General features: G+C 52.1%; 9 protein-coding genes across 9 annotated transcripts; 6 read left to right on the top strand and 3 right to left on the bottom strand.

The window, feature by feature from the left end:
* Positions 1-57: 57 nt before the first annotated feature.
* Positions 58-321, top strand: RHO25_009812 (uncharacterized protein; the record flags this gene model as incomplete). The annotated part of the gene is made up of 1 exon (XM_065603218.1): positions 58-321. The coding sequence occupies one exon, from the start codon at positions 58-60 to the stop codon at positions 319-321; it is 264 nt and encodes an 87-aa protein (XP_065459290.1).
* Positions 322-1,935: 1,614 nt separating this feature from the next.
* On the bottom strand, positions 1,936-2,978 carry RHO25_009811 (uncharacterized protein; the record flags this gene model as incomplete). The annotated part of the gene is made up of 3 exons (XM_023601338.2): positions 1,936-1,977; positions 2,057-2,619; positions 2,714-2,978. The coding sequence occupies 3 exons, from the start codon at positions 2,976-2,978 to the stop codon at positions 1,936-1,938; spliced, it is 870 nt and encodes a 289-aa protein (XP_023453858.1).
* A 1,122-nt stretch (positions 2,979-4,100) lies between these two features.
* Positions 4,101-4,880, top strand: RHO25_009810 (uncharacterized protein; the record flags this gene model as incomplete). The annotated part of the gene is made up of 3 exons (XM_023601337.2): positions 4,101-4,271; positions 4,331-4,545; positions 4,601-4,880. 3 exons carry the CDS (start codon positions 4,101-4,103, stop codon positions 4,878-4,880), a joined length of 666 nt encoding a protein of 221 aa, XP_023453681.1.
* A 761-nt stretch (positions 4,881-5,641) lies between these two features.
* RHO25_009809 (uncharacterized protein) lies at positions 5,642-7,912 on the top strand (the record flags this gene model as incomplete). The annotated part of the gene is made up of 2 exons (XM_023601336.2): positions 5,642-5,650; positions 5,753-7,912. The coding sequence occupies 2 exons, from the start codon at positions 5,642-5,644 to the stop codon at positions 7,910-7,912; spliced, it is 2,169 nt and encodes a 722-aa protein (XP_023453679.1).
* A 463-nt stretch (positions 7,913-8,375) lies between these two features.
* On the top strand, positions 8,376-10,199 carry RHO25_009808 (uncharacterized protein; the record flags this gene model as incomplete). Its single annotated transcript, XM_023601335.2, has 1 exon — positions 8,376-10,199. The coding sequence occupies one exon, from the start codon at positions 8,376-8,378 to the stop codon at positions 10,197-10,199; it is 1,824 nt and encodes a 607-aa protein (XP_023453863.1).
* Positions 10,200-10,439: 240 nt separating this feature from the next.
* On the bottom strand, positions 10,440-12,200 carry RHO25_009807 (uncharacterized protein; the record flags this gene model as incomplete). The annotated part of the gene is made up of 1 exon (XM_023601334.1): positions 10,440-12,200. The coding sequence occupies one exon, from the start codon at positions 12,198-12,200 to the stop codon at positions 10,440-10,442; it is 1,761 nt and encodes a 586-aa protein (XP_023453862.1).
* Positions 12,201-12,651: 451 nt separating this feature from the next.
* On the bottom strand, positions 12,652-13,739 carry RHO25_009806 (uncharacterized protein; the record flags this gene model as incomplete). The annotated part of the gene is made up of 2 exons (XM_023601333.2): positions 12,652-13,602; positions 13,659-13,739. The coding sequence occupies 2 exons, from the start codon at positions 13,737-13,739 to the stop codon at positions 12,652-12,654; spliced, it is 1,032 nt and encodes a 343-aa protein (XP_023453548.1).
* Positions 13,740-14,406: 667 nt separating this feature from the next.
* On the top strand, positions 14,407-17,724 carry RHO25_009805 (uncharacterized protein; the record flags this gene model as incomplete). Its single annotated transcript, XM_023601332.2, has 1 exon — positions 14,407-17,724. The coding sequence occupies one exon, from the start codon at positions 14,407-14,409 to the stop codon at positions 17,722-17,724; it is 3,318 nt and encodes a 1,105-aa protein (XP_023453549.1).
* A 541-nt stretch (positions 17,725-18,265) lies between these two features.
* On the top strand, positions 18,266-19,030 carry RHO25_009804 (uncharacterized protein; the record flags this gene model as incomplete). Its single annotated transcript, XM_023601331.2, has 1 exon — positions 18,266-19,030. One exon carries the CDS (start codon positions 18,266-18,268, stop codon positions 19,028-19,030), a length of 765 nt encoding a protein of 254 aa, XP_023453552.1.
* Positions 19,031-19,536: the final 506 nt, after the last annotated feature.

Below are 19,536 nucleotides of genomic sequence, written 5' to 3'. Positions count from 1 at the left end.
CGACGGACGGCGGAGCGGGTGAGGAAGAAAGCGAGGACATCACATACCGAGTCAGAAATGCGACAGGCACAGCGACGAGCGTCGGTCTACTTGCAGGCTTTGGGATCATGTGAACTGGCAAAGGGAGCAGCGCTGCACTACTTTGGAGGCGAGGCCGCCGCGCCGCCAGATAAGCTTCGACCTAACGGCAGTGTGGCAGCGCGCACCACGATTGCCCTCCACCGCCAGATTGAAGGGCCGAGCAGCAACGCCGTCGTCTTCCTCCACCAGCACTACTCGCGCCCGAACTCACGCAAATATCCCGGTCTGCGCACCGTGTGACTCGTCCACTTCCGCCCTGCGCAGCGAGCCTCGAGGCTGATATGTTCCTTTTGCCGGGCGTGTGTGCGACTGCGAGGGCCGGTATGTAGGTCGCAAGCCCCCCGGCACTGGAACGGCATTTGTACCTGTTTTGCCTTTCGCCTTGCCAACCCGGATGGTGATCGCGACCTGTCCTCCCGGGAACGCGGTTCACACTCGCTGCCCCATGGAACGTCGAGAAACACGACAACGTCAACCACGATTCAGTCTCTCCCATTCCCATCTCCCCGAGCAGCGGAGGCTTGCGACTTGCACATGCTGCACATGCCGCTCATACACGCATGCCGCATGTCAGAGTTGCAGATGAATCATCATCATGCTGCAGACGTGCTGCGCCTGCAATCATGACGGGCAGGAGGCAACAGCGCAGCGCAGAGCAGGAAGAAGGCATCTGATGCAGTGATGCATGTGTTGTCCGACGCTGACTCGCCCGCCAAGCGCATCGTGTGAGAGCGCCGACTATTTGCTTTGCGACAGGTATACCGTACCTGTCACGTTGTCTACTTCCTGCGGCCGTATGCACAATCAACACAAGTACCTCTCCACTGCGCGGCACAAGCACAAGCACAACCTTGGAAGGCAAGGCGAAGAAGGAGAGCGGGGAGATGCACGTTTCTTGTCCGCCGGCCTTCGCCGACTTCACTTGACACTTTGACCACGTGCGACCCGCATACGATCCGCAAACTTCCTTGGAAATCGCGAATCGGTCGTTTGGATAGACGGCCGGCCGGCTGGGGATAGGAAGAATGTACGAGAACGCTTGATAATTGTCTACTGGCTGGAACGGTCCAACGGCCTATTCATTTCACCATCCACTTGCCCTGCCACATCTAGTGCTCGACGCCAGGCTGAGCACAGGCCTATTTCAGCCGCACGGCGCAAAGCAATATCTGGCTCAGAGTTCGAGACTGTCTGAGTATCAACAGGCTTCCCCACACAGTTTGCATATCGAGATCAACACAAGCACTCACTCTTGACACTGAAACGCCTGAGACAGTGTCCTGACACGCAACTTCATGACATCAGTGTTCCTTGAATCATCTCTATTGCAGACTAGATGACTATATTTCCAGATCTGGATAGTCATACACTGGCTGCAGCCGGACAATGTCTGTCTCACTTTCGCCGAGACTCATGCAGGCTTCATGAATGAGACCCAAATTTGGCAATCGCTGGCCGCTTAGAGCAGTCCTCAAACCGTCCGCCTGACAAGTCTCAATAGCTTCGCAATCCAGCTGACCGAGCTCGATTTCCGCGACCTATGCAATCGACCATGGCAACGATGCGCGGAATTCCTTTACTCGCAGCAGACTTGCATAATGGAATAGCACTTGGATCTGCGCTAATCGCCGAGTCGCTGTCATGACCTTCGTGGCCTGTTTCGTGTTGAATTGTAGGACTTTAGGTCGAAGCCTGTTGACTTTGCTGGCTTTAGCGCGAGAAAGCTTCGCAGCAGCAGATCCAAAGTCAAATCGACTTCTGGCTCACTTCAGCGCGTGGCGATGACCTCCAGGTAAGAAGAACTGTATCTTTCTGCCCACTTGATCTGATTTCTCCGAATCTTCACTTCGATTTTCAAACATGCTCGTTCGCGCGTACATACTCCATGATGGCATCCTAACCCAGCGAGATCAGCACTTATCATGAAGGAAGAACAATGAGCGTGTTCAGGAAAGGAAGGAAATGACCAACTTACCCAACTCTTACACTGATGCTTCATTCCCCATCCATCCACCACCCTACTACCACTTCTCCTCAGCATACCATCGTTCTCCTCCTCGGACACAATAACACCCTCCAAACTCATATCCCCAGCACACATGATGCCCTGTCTCAAATAATCAAAACAATGCTCCATATGCCTTTCCTGCTTCAAAGGCTGAAGTAGTCGTTTGAGGGAGCTGATATCCAACTTGCCATCACCAGCCGAGCTTTCTCTCACCATCTCACTCATGGCGAACTCAACCAATCTTACATGTTCCCTGACCTTCACCAGACAGTGTAGTTGATGGAAGACAGAGAGGTCGTAGAATGCTCCTTCTGATCCCCGTCCTTTTTGGTCTCTATTTGGTGTCTTTCCAGGCGGTAGTCCAAAATGCTCAGGCGTCTCGACGAAAATGAAACCTTCGCCGCTAGGGAGAAGGGATGTCCAGGCTGCATCGGATTCTGCTTCTGAAAGAGAGCTAGAAGAAGAGTTTGAGAAGCTCGAGGAGAAACTGAACTTGGGGTCGGGCTGAAAAGTCACGGATTCAAATGGGACTGTGAATGGAGACGTGTCAGCATATAAGTCCGCAGAATTATCCAATCAACGACGATGTAGCAGGAGAGCAAAAGAGGAGAAAAGTCGACTGACTTTTTGGCACAGGCGAATGCTCGCCATCTGCATTGATGCTATCAATGGATCTCGCAGTATAACTTCCTGCGAAGAAAGCTGCGAGCGAGCAGATACACAGCACACCCGAGTAGAGAAGCGTCTGCAACCAAGAATGTCGTTGCTGTCGGCGGGATGGATGCCGATAATGCGGATCATCATCAGAATATCCTATCGAGCTGTCCAGGATGGGTTCGATTTTGCTGTAAGCCGCTTCCTTGTCATCTTGGAGTGGAAAGAGTGCCATGTTTCTTCAGGCCATGAGCCAGGTGAGAGTCCTGTGCAGGAATGTCAGAAGGCAAGAATTTCCTGGCCTGCCGAGTAGCGAGCAGCTCAGCTGCATCGATGACTGAGTACCAAAAGCACAGGATACCACCGGAAGCTGTCGTGTTCGCTTGATTTGACCTCACGTAGCTAGATCGAATCTCGTGTCAGCTCGGCCCTATGTCTCTTCACTTCGGCTCGCTCGCGTAGATTAGTCGACTAGTCATTTGCATGGACTAAAACCACGCGACTGGTCTTAGCTTTCCCCGCACATCAGTATCGAAAAGCGTCAAACAAGCGAGCGAAGTTGCATTGCATGCATACAGTACGTTTCCCCCACATTCTGCAAACCGTCGATCCGACGGAGTGATAGCTTTATGCGGACCTTGATCCGAGCGGACATAGAAGAACCGATATTTCGTTCTGGCAAGTGCAACTTCGAGCTGTCATGGCTCGAATAGATGTGTGCAACATTGCAGATGAAGCAGCCGTAAGTATTCGAAGACCTGTGTGGGAGAATCTGTTGAGTTCTCGCAGAATGACATTGTCGCATTGATCAGAAATCCATTCGCTTACCTCCACAACCCGAGCCGTATACCGTACGGCAAATCCTGGGGTCCCGCACTCTTGGCACGACCAGATCGTATAGTCGTCCGAGAAAACCACCAGTGCACTAATCGCTCACGAGCTGTCCACGTGCACATCGTCGGACATTGCTGATCAAGGCAGGACAGAGCTGCTAGTAAGCTTTCGGAGCCCATGTCGTATTGTATGCACAGGTTTTACTTTTTTCTTGTTGTGGCCTGCCATTCTAGGCCGGCCAAGGTGTGGTATGCTGCCTTAGAGTCCTGCAGGAACGCAGCAGAGTACGTTTTGAAGTGTATGGTCCGACTCATGAACTCGATTTGATCTCACCGAGGTCTGCTGATGTCCGGATAGTGGTAAAGAAGCTGTTTGGCTTGAGCTGTATTCTTCCGGAAAGCAATATAAAAGTGATGGACTCGAACGCCCAATTGCTCAAGGCAGGTCTCCATCGTTCAATCGCTCATCTGTTGTCAGTCGCTGCTCAAAGAAATCCTCGAGAGGTTCATCTGTTCCCATCAATATGAAGGTCGCCGCTATCGCTTCGTTGCTGGCTGCAACAGCCATTGCAGCTCCCACAGAGATGCTTGAGGCCCGGCAGGCAGTCGGTAACAGTGCAAGTGAGCTTGAGAGCGGTGCATGCCGACCTCTGATCCTCATCTTCGCCCGTGGCTCAACTCAGCCCGGAAACCTGGTAGGTGACAATAGACTTCGATCGTGGTTGTTCGAAGACCTGTACTGACTGCTTATTAGGGCGACCTTGGTTCAGCCACGTGCAATCAGCTCAAGACCGCATATGGAAGCACTCGCGTAGCCTGTCAAGGTGTTGGCGGAGCGTACAGCGCTTCTCTGGCTGCCAATATCCTGCCAGAAGGAACCACATCTGGAGCTTGGAATGAAGCCATCAGACTTTTCAATCTGGCCAGAAGCAAGTGCCCCAACTCGAAAGTAGTTGCAGGTGGTTACAGGTGAGTTCGGGCTGAATAATTGATCTTCGAACTGTAGGCTGATTGAGCCATGTAGCCAAGGAGCAGCGGTCATCACCGCCAGCGTGCGACGTCTTCCGGCAGCCAGCAAGACAAACCTGGCCGGCATCGTCATGTTCGGAAGCACGCGCACGGATGAAGAGGGAGGACGTATTCCTGGCTACCCGGCGGCCAACACACTCAACATCTGTGCTTCGAACGATGGAGTCTGTGATGGCGGTCTTGATGTGTCACCAGGTCACTTGGCCTATGCAGATGACGTGCCAACTGCCGTGAACTTCTTGCGCGGACGTGTGACGGCGGCTGGCGGCATCTAGATGAGATTACCGTGGAGGAGAAACGCAGCTTCGATGTAGTGCAGAATAGCGGCCTGAATTGAACCTGCCTGGACTGAATTAGCTTGCACACAGTTATCTTCGCAAAGTTGAACAGCGTCATGTTGTGCTCCGCGTATGGTTATGGGTCATGCCGTACAGACATCTCCGTGTGCTGGGAGCGGTCGAGGAAAGCGGTGTGCTCCATGTCGTGACTGCCGCGAAGCAATGTACTTCAGCGTTTCTCCCATGGCGCAGCCTCCATATTCTGAGCTTGCAGTTCTCGCTGTCATTTAAGGAGTTGCGCAGAAGGACAAGATGAGATGCAGTCTAGAGCTGTGGGGTTGATGGGCATGGTTTGTTCCTCACGCTGGCGATCCCTGCCAATTTCGCATCCATGTCATGATCGGCGATGCCGCTGTGCCCTCAGTTTGTCGACAATGCCTGGGAAGCGTGCGGATGGATCGAATGGGTATGCGTGACGGGTCAGCCATGCAGGCGGAGGAGAGTATGCAGATGTAAATGGTGTAGAGGAAAGAGAGGAGCCGAGACTAGTGTTGCAGTAGCTGCATATCTGCACGTCAGCCACCAGCGTGGCTTGTGGAGACGACGACGCGCAACCCTTTCGCGGGCTTGGACTTCGTCGTGCGCACACCTCTCACAGACGTCCATCCTCACACTCGTTCATGTCACTCATTCCGCTTCCCACGCCGCTCGCGTAGCGACACACCACCCCGCCCGGAGACATGTTCCCTTGAGCCACCATGTTGAGCGTGAGTTGCGCCTGAAGCACACAGCGGCGCATCCCGTCGCAAGCTCTCCTTGGAGCGCAAATAGCTCGCTGGGCGCTGCTAACCATGCCGCGACGCCATCAGTTCTTGTCGCTGCCTCCAGCGTTACTCGCCTTCATCGCCGCCCTTCCACTGCCTACGAATGCGCAGTACCCGCTTCCGCCCTCATATCAAAACATTCTCAAGTCGCCCATCGACCCCAATGTCACTATCTCATACAAGCAGCCGTCCAATGGCACATGCACTACCGCGTTCGAGACTCAGAAGCAGTATACGGGATACATAGGGATTCCTCCGTACACCCTCGCTCCGATACAGCAGAACTATTCCATCAACACATTCTTCTGGTTTGTGGAGGCACGCCAAACACCAGAGTCCGCGCCATTGACGATATGGCTCAACGGAGGACCAGGCTCGAGCAGCCTGTTCGGCATGTTCAATGAGTTGGGCCCATGTGAAGTGGTGCAAATGGCAGATGGATCGTACGGGACGCAGATGCGGACATTCGGATGGGATCGTATATCAAACATCCTCTTCATTGATCAGCCCAACCAGGTTGGTCTATCTTATGACACCGCGACAAACGCGTCATTGAACCTCTACACCAACGAGATTTTTGAGCCGGCGACCGCGCCAATTCACGACCTTCCGAGCTATATGTACTTGAATGGGACGTTTGGCACTGCCAATGAGAATTCGAATACACCTTGGGCCACGACTGCCAATACCAGCGAGATTGCAGCAGCAGCTACCTGGCATTTCTTGCAAACATGGCTTTCAACTTTCTCACAGTACAACCCGGCCACTCGCCCGAACATCACCACTCCCAATTCTGACGAGCCCGCTGGAATTCACCTCTTCACCGAATCCTATGGCGGCAAGTACGGTCCGACATTCGCTTCGTACTTTGAGGATCAAAACGCAAGGATTCGCAAGGGAGAACTGTCTGCCAACGATACCCTGTCGATCAGATTGCAGTCGCTCGGCATTATGAATGGACTTGTGGACGATCTGATCCAGGACTACTATTACCCGCTGTTCGCGTTCAACAACACATACGGAGTCCGCCTCATTGATCAAACGACCCAATTGAACGCGATCAACAATTACACTCGGCAATGTGAGCCCGCGATTCTGTCGTGCAGGAATGCAACTCAGGATCCATACGGCGACAATGACGCGACCAACGAGCTGTGCGAAAGCGCGCAGTACATATGTAACAACTTAACCGCCCTCGCATTGGGAGCTGGGTACAACCACTACGACATTCGACAAGAGTTGCCCAGCCCTGATCCACCAACAGCTTACGTCGAGTACCTAAACAGTGCATCTGTGTTGGAATCAATCGGAGCGCCGGTAAACTACACTGAGAGCAGCCCATATGTGCAGGCTGGTTTCATCTCCACGGGAGACACTATCCGTGGTGGCGCTGTCCAGGACTTGGCCGATCTGCTTAGGCTCGGGGTCCGGGTGGCCTTCATCTACGGCGACGCGGACTACATCTGCAATTGGGTAGGCGGAGAAGCTGTTGCATATGCTGTCGCCGGGGCTTTGCCAGAATATCCTTCACCAACAGGTGTGGCATCCACCGGAGCCGGTGTGCCTCCATCGTATGCGAGCGGCTTTAACGAGGCCGGTTATGCGGAGATCGTGGTCAACGACTCTTATGTTGGCGGTGCAGTTCGTCAATTTGCGAATCTGAGCTTCAGTCGAGTCTACGATGCCGGCCATTTTGTGCCATACTACCAGCCTGAGACCGCATTCCAAATCTTTGCGCGCGTCATCCTGGGCAACGACATATCCACGGGTGCGGACATTGACCTTTCATCATTCATGTCTAACGGCACGGCCAATGCCACGCACACTAATGATGTGTCAGACGCACCAAAGGCAACATGCTGGGTACGCAACTTTGCAAGTTCATGTACCGATGAGGACGAGGAAGATATGCGGGCAGGTAAAGGGATAGTCCAGCACGGAATCTATTACAAAAACACGAAAGACATCACCCTGCCCAAAACCACGGTAGCTGCAGGAATTCCTGGTCTACCTATGGTCACCAGCAGCAGTGGGAGCACGAAGAGCAGCGGCAGTACAGTCGCTTTGACGGGAGTCTATACAGCGACAGGAACGCCTAAGAGTGCGGCGTCGAGATATTCAACTCCAGCAGGAAGTGACATGGCTTTCGGACAAATCGCTGTCATTCTTGCGGGTTTGAGTGCTGGCGTGGCTGTCATGCTGTGAGAACAATGCGTTTGCTTGAGGAAATAACAGTACTAGTATACAGAGACGACGATTGGTTTTCGCGAAAGATACCCAAAAGCAAGGTCGGAATAGAAGAGGAGTTGGAACATGTTATATGGCATTTGAAAAGTGATAGATTACGAGGTTTTAGTGCGAAGCGATTGTACATCTACGGAGAGTAGTGGGGTTTGTGTGAAGCGCAGGCAGTCTGTATAATAACACATGGAAGGATGTCAGCTCATTCTACTCCCACAAGACATCACAGAACATATCGAGGATTCATGGATGCTTGAAGCCATTGCACAGGCCGTTCCGTTCACAACCAATCGGGGCCCAAGCTTACAGCTGACAAGCGATATCGCAGCATGGGTCATAATTTAATGTTTAGCCACTTCACACCTCTTCCCCGAGCTCCAGCTTGCGTGAGCCATTGGCACCTTTTTCTTCCTTCAACATCGCCACCATGTTCGCCCTTCGCTCTGGCACGCTCTCTGCAGCGCGGCCATCATGGTGCGCCCGCAGTCAATGGCACACCCGCTCGCTCTCCCTCACCGCGCGCCGCCGACAAGCGACACCCATCGACAACGACGCCTCCAACCTCAACAATGTCTCGAAAAATATCACCCAGCCCAAATCGCAAGGCGCTTCACAGGCCATGCTGTACGCCACAGGTCTCAAAGAGGATGACATGAATAAAGCACAAGTCGGTATCTCCTCCGTCTGGTTCTCCGGCAATCCATGCAACATGCATCTCCTCGACCTCAACCACAAAATCAAGGAAAGCGTGCAAAAAGCCGGTCTCTTGGGCATGCAATTCAACACCATCGGTGTCAGTGATGGAATTTCAATGGGTACAAAAGGAATGCGATATTCCCTCCAAAGTCGAGATATCATCGCCGATTCGATCGAAACTGTCATGAACGGACAATGGTACGATGCGAATATTAGTATTCCTGGCTGTGATAAGAATATGCCTGGTGTGGTCATGGCTATGGGACGTGTCAATAGACCGAGTATCATGGTTTATGGAGGTACGACGGCGGCAGGTTGTGGTCTGCAACCGAAGAATGAGAAATTGGATATCGTGTCGGCGTTTCAGGCGTATGGACAATTTTTGACTGGGGAGATCAGTGAGGTGGAACGAGCGGATACGATTCGACATGCGATCCCGCACTGTGGTGCTTGTGGTGGCATGTATACGGCGAACACGATGGCTTCAGTTATTGAATTGATTGGTATGACACTTCCGGGATCATCGACAAACCCAGCTATGAGCAAGGCGAAGCAGTTGGAGGTGCAGGCTGTGGGACCGGCGATCAAAAACCTGTTGAAGGAGGACATCAGGCCTTCGGATATCATCACACGGGATGCGTTGGAGGATGCGATGGTGCTGTTGAACATCACCGGAGGCTCAACGAATGCAGTGCTGCATTTGATTGCCATTGCGCACAGTGTGGGCATTGAGCTGTCGATCGACGACTTCCAGAAAGTGACGGACCGAACGCCATTCTTGGCCGATTTGAAACCCAGCGGGAAGTACGTGTTTCAGGATCTGCATGAAATTGGTGGCACACCAAGTTTGATCAAGTTCTTGATGAGCGAGGGACTTCTCCACGGCGACCGAATCACGGCTACGGGTAAGACAATCAAGCAAAACTACGAGAACGCGCCTACGTTCCCCGAATCTCAGGATATCATCCGGCCACTCAGCAACCCGATCAAACCCACCGGACACTTGTGCATCTTGCGCGGATCTCTGGCACCAGAAGGTGCCGTTGGCAAGATCACAGGAAAGGAAGGTACCGTCTTCACTGGCAAAGCCAGGTGCTACGATGCGGAAGATCTGTTCATCGAGGCGCTCGAGCGAGGCGAAATCAAGAAGGGCGAGAAGACCGTTGTCATCATCCGCTATGAAGGTCCCAAAGGCGGTCCAGGCATGCCTGAAATGCTCAAGCCTTCTTCGGCCATCATGGGCGCTGGTCTCGGTCAAGACGTTGCTCTCATCACCGATGGACGATTCTCTGGCGGCAGCCACGGTTTCTTGATTGGACACGTAACACCTGAGGCACAAGCTGGAGGTCCGATCGGTTTGGTCAGAGATGGAGACACTATTACCATTGATGCAGAGAACAGAGTGATTGATTTGGTGGATGTGAAGGATGAGGAGCTGCAGAAGAGGAAATTGGAATTCAAGGCGCCGGCTTTGAAGTATCAGAAGGGAACTCTGTACAAGTATGCGCATGTCGTAAAGGACGCAAGTCATGGGTGTATCACGGACGGGATGTAGAGTGGAAAAGAAGGAATAAAAGTGTGTGTAAAATATGGCATGGAAGCTTTTACCTTGAGCAGCACTGGATGGCACAAGGCTGGCACGGCGTTTTGGCGCAAGGAGGTGCTGGTGCTGCAGGATATCTTGTCTTTTAGAACATAAATGTGTGTAATTGAAAAGAAGGATCTTACTTCTTATCTCACACGTTTGCTCCTCCTATGCAGCGTCCCAAGTCAAGACTGCTCACCTTGCTCACTACTATTCATCCTCATCATCTTCAGGATCTGCCAGTGGATCGTCCGGAATCGGATCATGCAACTTCCATCCCACCAGGAGACGACCCTGCAAAACATTCTTCGGCACTCCATCATAGTACCAATCCTCATCGTGCGCAAAGTTTCTCAAGAAAGTCTTCTCGAACTGTCCATACCCTCCCGTCATGAACTTCTCGTGAATTCTCTGATTCACTGTGTCCGGACGCTTCTCCCCAAACTTCATTGCCGCGAAAAATTTCATGATCTCGTAGAAAAAGTCTTCTCGACCAAAAGTCTCCGCCAAGCGCAATTCTTTGGCAAAACTTTCTGCGGCAAAGTGGTCAAAATCACCGTACTGCGCTGCCCGGCTCCTCAAGCCGAGGACATGTTTGTAGTGTTTGAACGTTTCGTCTTTCTTCTTCAGACCCAACATATCCAGAAAATCCAGCGTTGACCACATCGGGGACATCCAAATATTCTCGCAGATCTCGAGGACATTCTGCGGAGATTTACTGTCAGCATACTTGACCAATTTCACCAAAACATCAATCCACGCCAACGTCTCCGTGTAGTCCAACGTCCCTACAGCTTGACGAAACTCAATCGTTTGCTTCGGCTGCTTCTTCTCCCCAGCGACTGGTCGCTGCGTATGACTGATATTCACCACGCACCATTTCATGGCGTCCCAATGGATATCATGCAAATCATTCAAAGTTTTAGCACTTGCGATTATACGATTCCAGGCTGGGATGTTCATTGATCTTGCATCTTGTTCGATAGATCGATTGCGAGAGAACTGGTTTGCTGGGTAGCGGAGTTGATCTGGATCGATAGATGTTGGGAGTCCGATTTTGGCCCTGTCGGCCATTTTGATGAAATGGGAGGATTCCGGGCAGTTTTTGACTTCTTGGTCATTTGGTTGGTGGGGGCCGCCTGTAAGGAGGGCGCTGCCGTCGATTCGGGTGCTGGAATGTAGGTTGTCGATTTGGCGTTCGTTGGCGAGGTGGAGGTTGAGGATGTTTTTGACGACTCGGAGAGGGAGTCTTCGGTGTGGTCCTCCGTTTCCGATGTGGACGTGGAGGCCACAGGAGTGGTTGCTGAAAAGGCGCCATGCTTTTTCTTCTGCTGAGAGGTTAGGGTTGAGAAATTCTTCGTGTAGGCGCTCGTAGACTGCTCTGATCTCATCTTGGTAGGAGATTTCTGGTCGATATTGGCAGTCGCTTCGTTGATCTGCTTTGATGTTGTGGCCCGCGACGTGGAGGATTCGGCTGCGAACTTCCAAACCATATTCGTTGAACTTGTCAAAGTCAGGAATGAAAGCTTTGTCGAGCAGTGTCTTCACATGCAAGAGGTCCGTACCTACAGTCCAATTGTCATAATTTGGTTCACATCCGCCCTCAAGCCACTCGCCTCCCACTTCGTTTAAAGGCAGTTGCCATTCGTGAACATCACAACACTTACCGCAGACAATTTTCATGGGCTTGCAAAGAGCAGCATGGATGACCTCTTGGCCCAACCAGATTTCTTGTTCATTCAATGGCAATCGGCTGTCGATAAGCTTGTTCTGGAGCAAAACGCATTCGATCTCAACGCCCAGCGTGAGATCTAGTGGACCAGCCACACTTGCACTTTCTTCATCGTCATACTGTCTCTGCCAGTTGTCGAGCAGTGGCTCCTGTTCTTTCTCGCTGAGGGCCTTGAACTCTTCAGAAGACTCATATTGAGGGTCGTTGGGGTCAAGCTTACCACTCTCAGATGGGTTCATGTTTGTAGGAAGAATGCTCGGAGCGTCCCGAGCTATGATTTTATTTGCCGTAATGTCGTGAACACGGATTGGAATAGTCGAGTCGGTTTTCTGAAAGGCTTCAACAATCCAACGACAATTTGGGGCTTTGCAACTTCTTCACTGTTGAGGCCATCACGAGCGTACTCGGGGACTTATCATGGTATCATGAACAAAGACTGCCCTTCCTTTGTAAGCTGGTGAACAATGCTTGCAAACAAAGACGTCTGACAATGCATTGGTCTACAACTTGACCGGTCATCGTCTTGGTGCGATCTACGCGCCACGGTGCAGAGACTGGAGTGTACAGCTACTCGAAATTCGTGATGACCGCAAGCAATGCGCCGTGCGTTGATCTGTAGGAGATATTTCGGTGCTGAGAACCAGAACGCTGGAATCATGGGTTTCTCCTTGTTAGTCAAGCTGTCTCCGTCTAGTTATTGCTTAGTAACCATTGAAAGCCGGAAATAGTGTCTTGCTCCCATTGTCTATACTCTGGAATCCCTCCCAGCGCAAGCCAAAAGCAGTGTGGCAGTCCAGGATACAAATTGACTCGCGACTTCCCTCCATTCTTCTTCAGTATATCATCGAAAATAAGTGCTTCGTCACGGCTGTAGTCTCGGCCGCAGACTTGCTGATAGACCTTCGGAAGCCCCTCGTGTTTCTCGTTACCAGGCCAGAGCAGTGGCATACAAGACTTCGAGGTCGGATCAGCCTTAGCGCAGTCCGTCATGAATTTCTTCATCTCCTTCGAAAGCACTGGATTGTCTGCACATTCTGGCTGCGTGCGACTGAGGTACCTCTCACGATAGACAGGATCGAGGTCTCCCTCGTTCAACGGCTGTATGGAACCACATGCTGAGTACACGCCAGTGATTTTGGGCTCCAGGTTTTCTTCCTTGGCCATGTGTGCGATCACCAGCGCCATATGAGCACCGGCGGAAATACCACCGATGATGAAGTGTCGTTCGGCCTCTTCATCGTACTCGTTTCGGATGTAATTGAAGCTATCCCAAGCATCATTCAAGCTAGTGGGCCAGACATGCTCGGGGGCAAGGCGATAATTAGGTGCGAGTACCAGGCAACCGAATCGTTTGCACAGTGATCGTGCGATACCTGCCGTCATTGTTGGACTGCCAATCACCCATCCTCCGCCATGCCAGAGCACCACAATAGACCCATTCGGAACAGTGTGTCGTCTTGACGTGAAGATTCGAAGAGTGAGCTGGTAGCCATCCCTTGCAGGAAACTGGCGAAAGGTCTCCTCGACATCTCGATCTGGTTCGTCCAGTTCGTCTGCGAGTTCGGTTTGCATACGGACCTTGGCCAGAGTACTTTTCGTGTCCTGCCAGTCGATCCTCACAGGCGGCCAAACATCCATCATCTGACGTCGGTCAGAGTGCTCTGCTCAGTCGGTCATAGAGGGCTTGGTGCGTGTACTTCTTGATATTCTTCTGTTGGCTCTGCCAGCTGAAGAATCTCTTCACGAGACATGCTCGTGAAGTCTTTTGTGAAGAGCATATTGGCTGGTTATTGGTGAAAGTTGAGTTCTTTTCCTAGGTCATTACTCAACTTATTCAGTCCTCTCGCGCTTCGGGCTGTTCGGGGCGATGATGGCACAGAGAGTTGGTGAGCTGGCGTCAAGGAAAGTTTGGCCGAAGCCGGCGACAACGTGGGCTGACGCGAAACGCGCTCGCAGCTGCGACTCAAGTCCATCAACAACTCATCATCTTCCTGGCCTTTCGCGAATACTAGCACCTCGCAGCTGAAACACGCGTCTCGCGATGAAGCTGCATGGTCCGCTGCCGGTTCTTGTGTGGACTCGCCATTGTCACTCAACGCAGCAATGTCTGTCACCATGGCGGTCTTTCATGCGATTCATGCGCCCTGAGCGGCTGCGAAGTGGGCGCAGCAAGGCTGCACAACAGTAGCTCTCGGCCACCTGATCAGCTCTAGAAGTGGCCCTCAGGCGAGGTCTACTCACTGCCTTCGCGGAGTACACCCATAGACGAACATCACATTTTGCGATCGCAAGTGACGGGATGATCAGTATACGCTGGCAGCATGCTGATACTGACATCAACAGCGCGTGAGCACGAACAGGACAGCTGACATTCATGAATGAGATGACACCATTTGCTAGAGACGCTCGCAGCACACACTCTGGCCGATTGCAGGTCATGGCAAGATGCGGCTGTTGAACAGCGACTTCGAATTCTGCGACTACGACGACTCTCCACCGCCATACGCCATCCTTTCTCACACATGGAGCGAGAGGAATGAGGAAGAGGTGACCTACCAAGACCTGAAAGATGGCATAAAGGACACAACGAAACCTTTGACCAAGTTGAACTTCTGCAAAGATCGGGCGAAGGAAGCCGGCTATAAATACTTCTGGATCGACACCTGCTGCATTGATAAACGAAACGATGCTGAGGTCAACTATGCAATCAGGTCAATGTGGCGGTGGTACTTCGAGGCAGGTGTCTGCTTCGTGTACCTGTCAGATCTGTCAAAGAAGAGAACGCGGGATACAGACTGGCGAGATGCGCTCAAAGACTGCAGATGGTTCACAAGAGGATGGACACTGCAGGAGCTTATAGCATCGAAGAAGATCGAGTTCTATGCAAGAGATGGCCATATCGGCAGTAGAGAAGACTTATTGCCCGCGCTCAGGAGCATTACTGGCATTGATCTTGGTCGTTCCATGCCTAGTCATGCGACGAGGCTGGGTTGGGTTACCAAGCGTTCCACGAAGAGGCCCGAGGACAGGGCATACTGTATGCTTGGCATATGCGATGTGTCCCTCGACCCTCGATATGGTGAGGGAGGAAACTCAGCTTGGCGACGACTGCAAGATGCGATTACACATCGACATGGAACGATTGCGCTGAGCGTCCAACGCGAAGTGACCAACGACGACCATCCAGCGACGATGCTCGAGGCTCTAAGGTTCGACGCCCTCGAGACAAGGCGAAAAACCGTAAAAGAACCCTTAACGAAGACCTGCAAATGGATTCTCGCCCATCCCGCCTGTGCCAAATGGTTAAAGCTTGAGCGCAAGTTTTTCTGGATCAAAGGGAAACCGGGAGCTGGCAAGTCAGTGCTGATCAAGTACCTGGATCAGCACGTTACACGCAAGCTGAAGAAGTCGAACGCTATTGGTCTGCACTTCTACTTCAATGCTCGCGGCGAGCAGCTTGAAAAGTCCTTCATGGGCCTGTACCGTTCGCTATTGGTGCAGCTCGTGGATCTCGTGCCAGAAGTTGCGCATGAGCTCAATGCACTCGGTATGCCGTTCGATTTGCCACAGCTACAGAGCGTCCTCACTTCTGTCATTCTTAGTATTGATAGACAGGTCTGGCTCTTCATTGACGCACTGGACGAATGTCGCGAGGGCGACGTCCGGGATCTGATCGAATTTCTCGATGGACTGCAAGACGCAAAGCTCTATGTGTGCCTTGCTAGCCGCCACTACCCTATCGTCAAAGTGCCGACGGACCTACAGCTCGTCCTTGAAGATGTGGATCAGCACAAAGAGGACCTGAGCACTTATGTCCAGAAGCTTGACCTCGAAGGCGAAGAATTGGCTCAGATGCAGCACGACATTGTGGCCAAGGCGAATGGCATTTTCCTTTGGGTAGTTCTGGTTGTCAACATTCTCCAGAAAGACGTAGAACGAGGCAGGTTCCACGCCATGCAGTCACGACTGCGAGAGATACCTGAGGGTCTACCAGATCTGTTCAAAACCATCATTCTTCGGGATGATGAGCATAAGGAAGAGTTTCTGCTCTGTCTCCGGTGGATTTTGTACGCTAGGCGGCCTCTGACACTGAAGGAGTGGTATTTCGCGATGATGTCTGGTGTTGATGGCAGCCTCGAGTGGCACGGCGGGATCACAGACCCTCGTATGGAGATATTCTTACTGACTTCTTCAAAGGGCTTAGCGGAGCTGACCAAAGGCAAGACGACCACTGCACAATTTATTCATGAATCTGTGCGCGATTTTTTGATTGATCAAGGTGGCTTTGAGGAGATCTGCGGTAGTCACGAGTCATTTGAGAGCGTCGCACATGATCACTTGAAACGCTACTGTTTGCGAGGGATGGCATTTAGCCTACCAAGACAACTCGACCAGCGTAAAGGCAAGAAGCAGCTGCTTAACGAAGAGGAGCGCAGCTCGCTGAGGGCTCGATATCCATTTGCTGAGTATGCCACCACCTATATCTTGCATCACGCAGACCAGGCAGCAGTTGGATGTCCTCAAGATTCCTTCCTAGCCAATGAGTTCACGATATCGGACTGGATGAGCGGGTTTAACGCTTTGCAGACGAGCAAGCCGGTTGTCTACAGCGATGTTCCCAGCTTAAACTATCTCTGCGCTGAGAGGAACCTCGCAAGTTTGGGTTCTCGACCGACTGCAGCCCTGAAGATGGAAAAGCAGCAAAGGTATGTGAGACCGTTGATCGCTGCAATTGTCCACGCAAGCTGGGACGTACTGAGGATATTCTTGAACGACATGAGCGTACCCAACATCGAAGAGACCATTCTCGAAATACGTTCTAAAACCAAATTGGTACTTTCGTCGAGGTGGGGTCTTAACAGAGTCTGGGACTGGAGCTGGGCAGTCAGGAATGGCTTGGTACATTTGTCAAAACACACTTTAATGTCTATATACGAGCTAGACCCTGGGGCTCAGAAGATGCAATGGAGCCAAGCCCTTGTGACTGGATCAGAGGGGGGTCACGAAGGGATGGTGCAGATGCTGCTGGATATGGGTACAGAGTTTCACGAATATGCACACATCGAAGCGCTGTACAATGCATCAGATGGCGGCCACGAGAAGGCGGTGCAGGTGCTACTGGATGCGGGGGCAACTGTCAATGGTCGGTTATATAAAAGTTCTACCGCCCTGCAGGTGGCGTCAAGTAAAGGCCACGAGAGGGTAGTGCAGGTGCTGGTGAATGCGGGAGCAGATGTCAACGCTCAAGGGGGGGGCATTTACGGCAATCCGTTGGCGGAGGCATCGCAATGTGGCCACGAGAACGTGGTGCAGCTGCTACTCGATGCGGGAGCAGATGTGAACGCCGAGGACGGCTCACGCGGCACTGCGCTGCGGGCAGCAGCAGTCTCTGGTCATGACACTGTGGTGCAGATGCTACTCGATGCTGGAGCAAATGTAAACTTTCAGGGAGGACCTCACGGCAACGTACTGGTGGCCGCATCAGTATGTGGCTACGAGAGCGTAGTGCAGATGCTGCTCAATGCGGGTGCAGATGCCAGTGCACAAGGAGGGGACTACAGCAATGCACTAGAAGCGGCAAGATCTAATAATCAGGCTGATGCTGTCAGCGCATGTGGAGAAAGGAACCCGGCGCCGAATAAACTAGCTTGTCGATCAGTTCGACAGGGGAAGCAGATTCTCGGTCTAAGTGAAAGATTTCGAAATTTTGATATGGTACAGCTTGATCTATCCCGACTGAGTCAAGAGAATGGCGAAAGCTAGTGTACACTGAATTCGAGTCTCATAACGCAGCCAGAAAAAGTGAACACGCTGCTGGGCTGCTGGGCGGGCGTTCCTGTCTCCCTTCCAGATCGGCCTTTGTCGCGGGGTTATGTTGCGACGTATTCTACCTCTCATAGTATGCTGCTCTTTCACGGTCGCGTTGACTTTGGCAAGATGTGGCGGATACTAAAGTGGAAATTGTGAAACTACAAAGTACAGTGCAAATGAGTGTGCTCTAGTCTCGCGACAAGTCTCGCCAGAATCATGAGTGCTTCCAGTTTAGGCCGAGAAATGAAATTGGCCAAGGCTGCGCTCAAGCAAAGTCGTTCAATCCCTCCACCTCCACCCCTCCACAGGATCTCCAACATTGAAGCAACGCACTTGCTGTAGCAATAGCGTCGCAAGTTTCAAAGCCACGGACAGCTTCACACTTCCTTTTCCGCTCAGTGGCACCTTTCTTGGAGAATCCGACACTTGCGACGAGCGCCCGGAAGCAGAATTACCATGACCAGAAGGTCAATCACAAGATCATAACCAAAAGATGAGCACATCAACAGAAGAGAGTCAGCTCAATGAGCAACATGACTTCATCACATCGAGCCTCGGCTATCATATCCACCCAACGATAGTCAAAGCACTGACTGAGGATGCGAAATTGCTGCCAGAGAACATCCGAATTGCAGACATCTCGCGAGGCGACCAATTCAACGGAAGCGTCTCGATTGACGCACTTGCGCAAGCCAAAAGAGTGAAACTGCCGTTTGGAGGTTACAGCAGCAACAGAAAAGACCTACAAGGCCAATTCGATGTCGTCGCAGTCCGCGTTCTCCACACAAACCTCAAGCCCGACAGATTCAACGAAGCCCTCGACGAACTCGTAGCACTTCTCAAACCAGGCGGCTGGCTCCAATGGATTGACTGGGACCCCATGACAGCACGAATAGCCACTGTCAAAGCGGGAGCGCCAGATACCGTGCTTCGCGATGTCTTGAATCGCTTCACAGATGCTCTGCGGGCTCAAAAAGCAGGCTCGACGTATAAAATCTCCACAGCAATGAGTTTACATCTGGAGGATGAGGAATCGGATATGTATACGGTGACTCCGGAGGTGCGGTTCACGGAGAATGTGGTTGCGGGAGCGCTGCTGTATCTTGAACGCAGTGGGCATTGTACCGCACGGGAGGCGAGCGAATTGAGAGCAAAGGTCAAGGAGGAGATTGAGAGCGCGGGATCTCTGCTGTTCTACGATCTTTGGTGTCATATTGCGAGGAAGCCGGCGAATGATGCTGAAAATCTGGAAGCGTGATATTTTCAGTAGCGGTGCTGTGCTATGTGAGTCCTGCAGGTGCCGAGGATGGGGCATGCCATCTGCATCTCAGGTAATCGGCGCGGAGGTGTCAGCTGCGAGGCTCACGCGGGTCCCGCGGGCCAGATCGAGAACACTGTATGTTCCAAAAAGTATCGTCCTCCTGCATACTTGTGCATATCGATGCGGCTCCCATTGCCCTCTGCCAAGGCCGATGAGCCTAAGCTTTGTGCCGAGACTGATCAAGCAACAAGTGCATTTCTTCTGCCTGTTGAATACAACCAAGATCCTAGCAATACGTTCCATAGCGATATAGAACTTCTCAGCTCGTATAGGCGTTCACTCCGTCCCACACGCCACGTAGATCTGACCTCACAAAGAGGGCGCTATAGTGAGCGGAAATAGTGGCTGACGCGAAGGTTGCAGCGGGGAAGGCACAATGAGCGGCAATTACCCAATGGATCTGCTCGTCTCGGGCGCGACCGGGCGCCTGTCATCAAATCGAA

This window comes from Cercospora beticola, chromosome 6 (assembly GCF_033473495.1).
Source record: "Cercospora beticola chromosome 6, complete sequence".
NCBI lineage: Eukaryota > Fungi > Ascomycota > Dothideomycetes > Mycosphaerellales > Mycosphaerellaceae > Cercospora > Cercospora beticola.
This window is presented reverse-complemented; position numbering and strand designations above follow the sequence as displayed.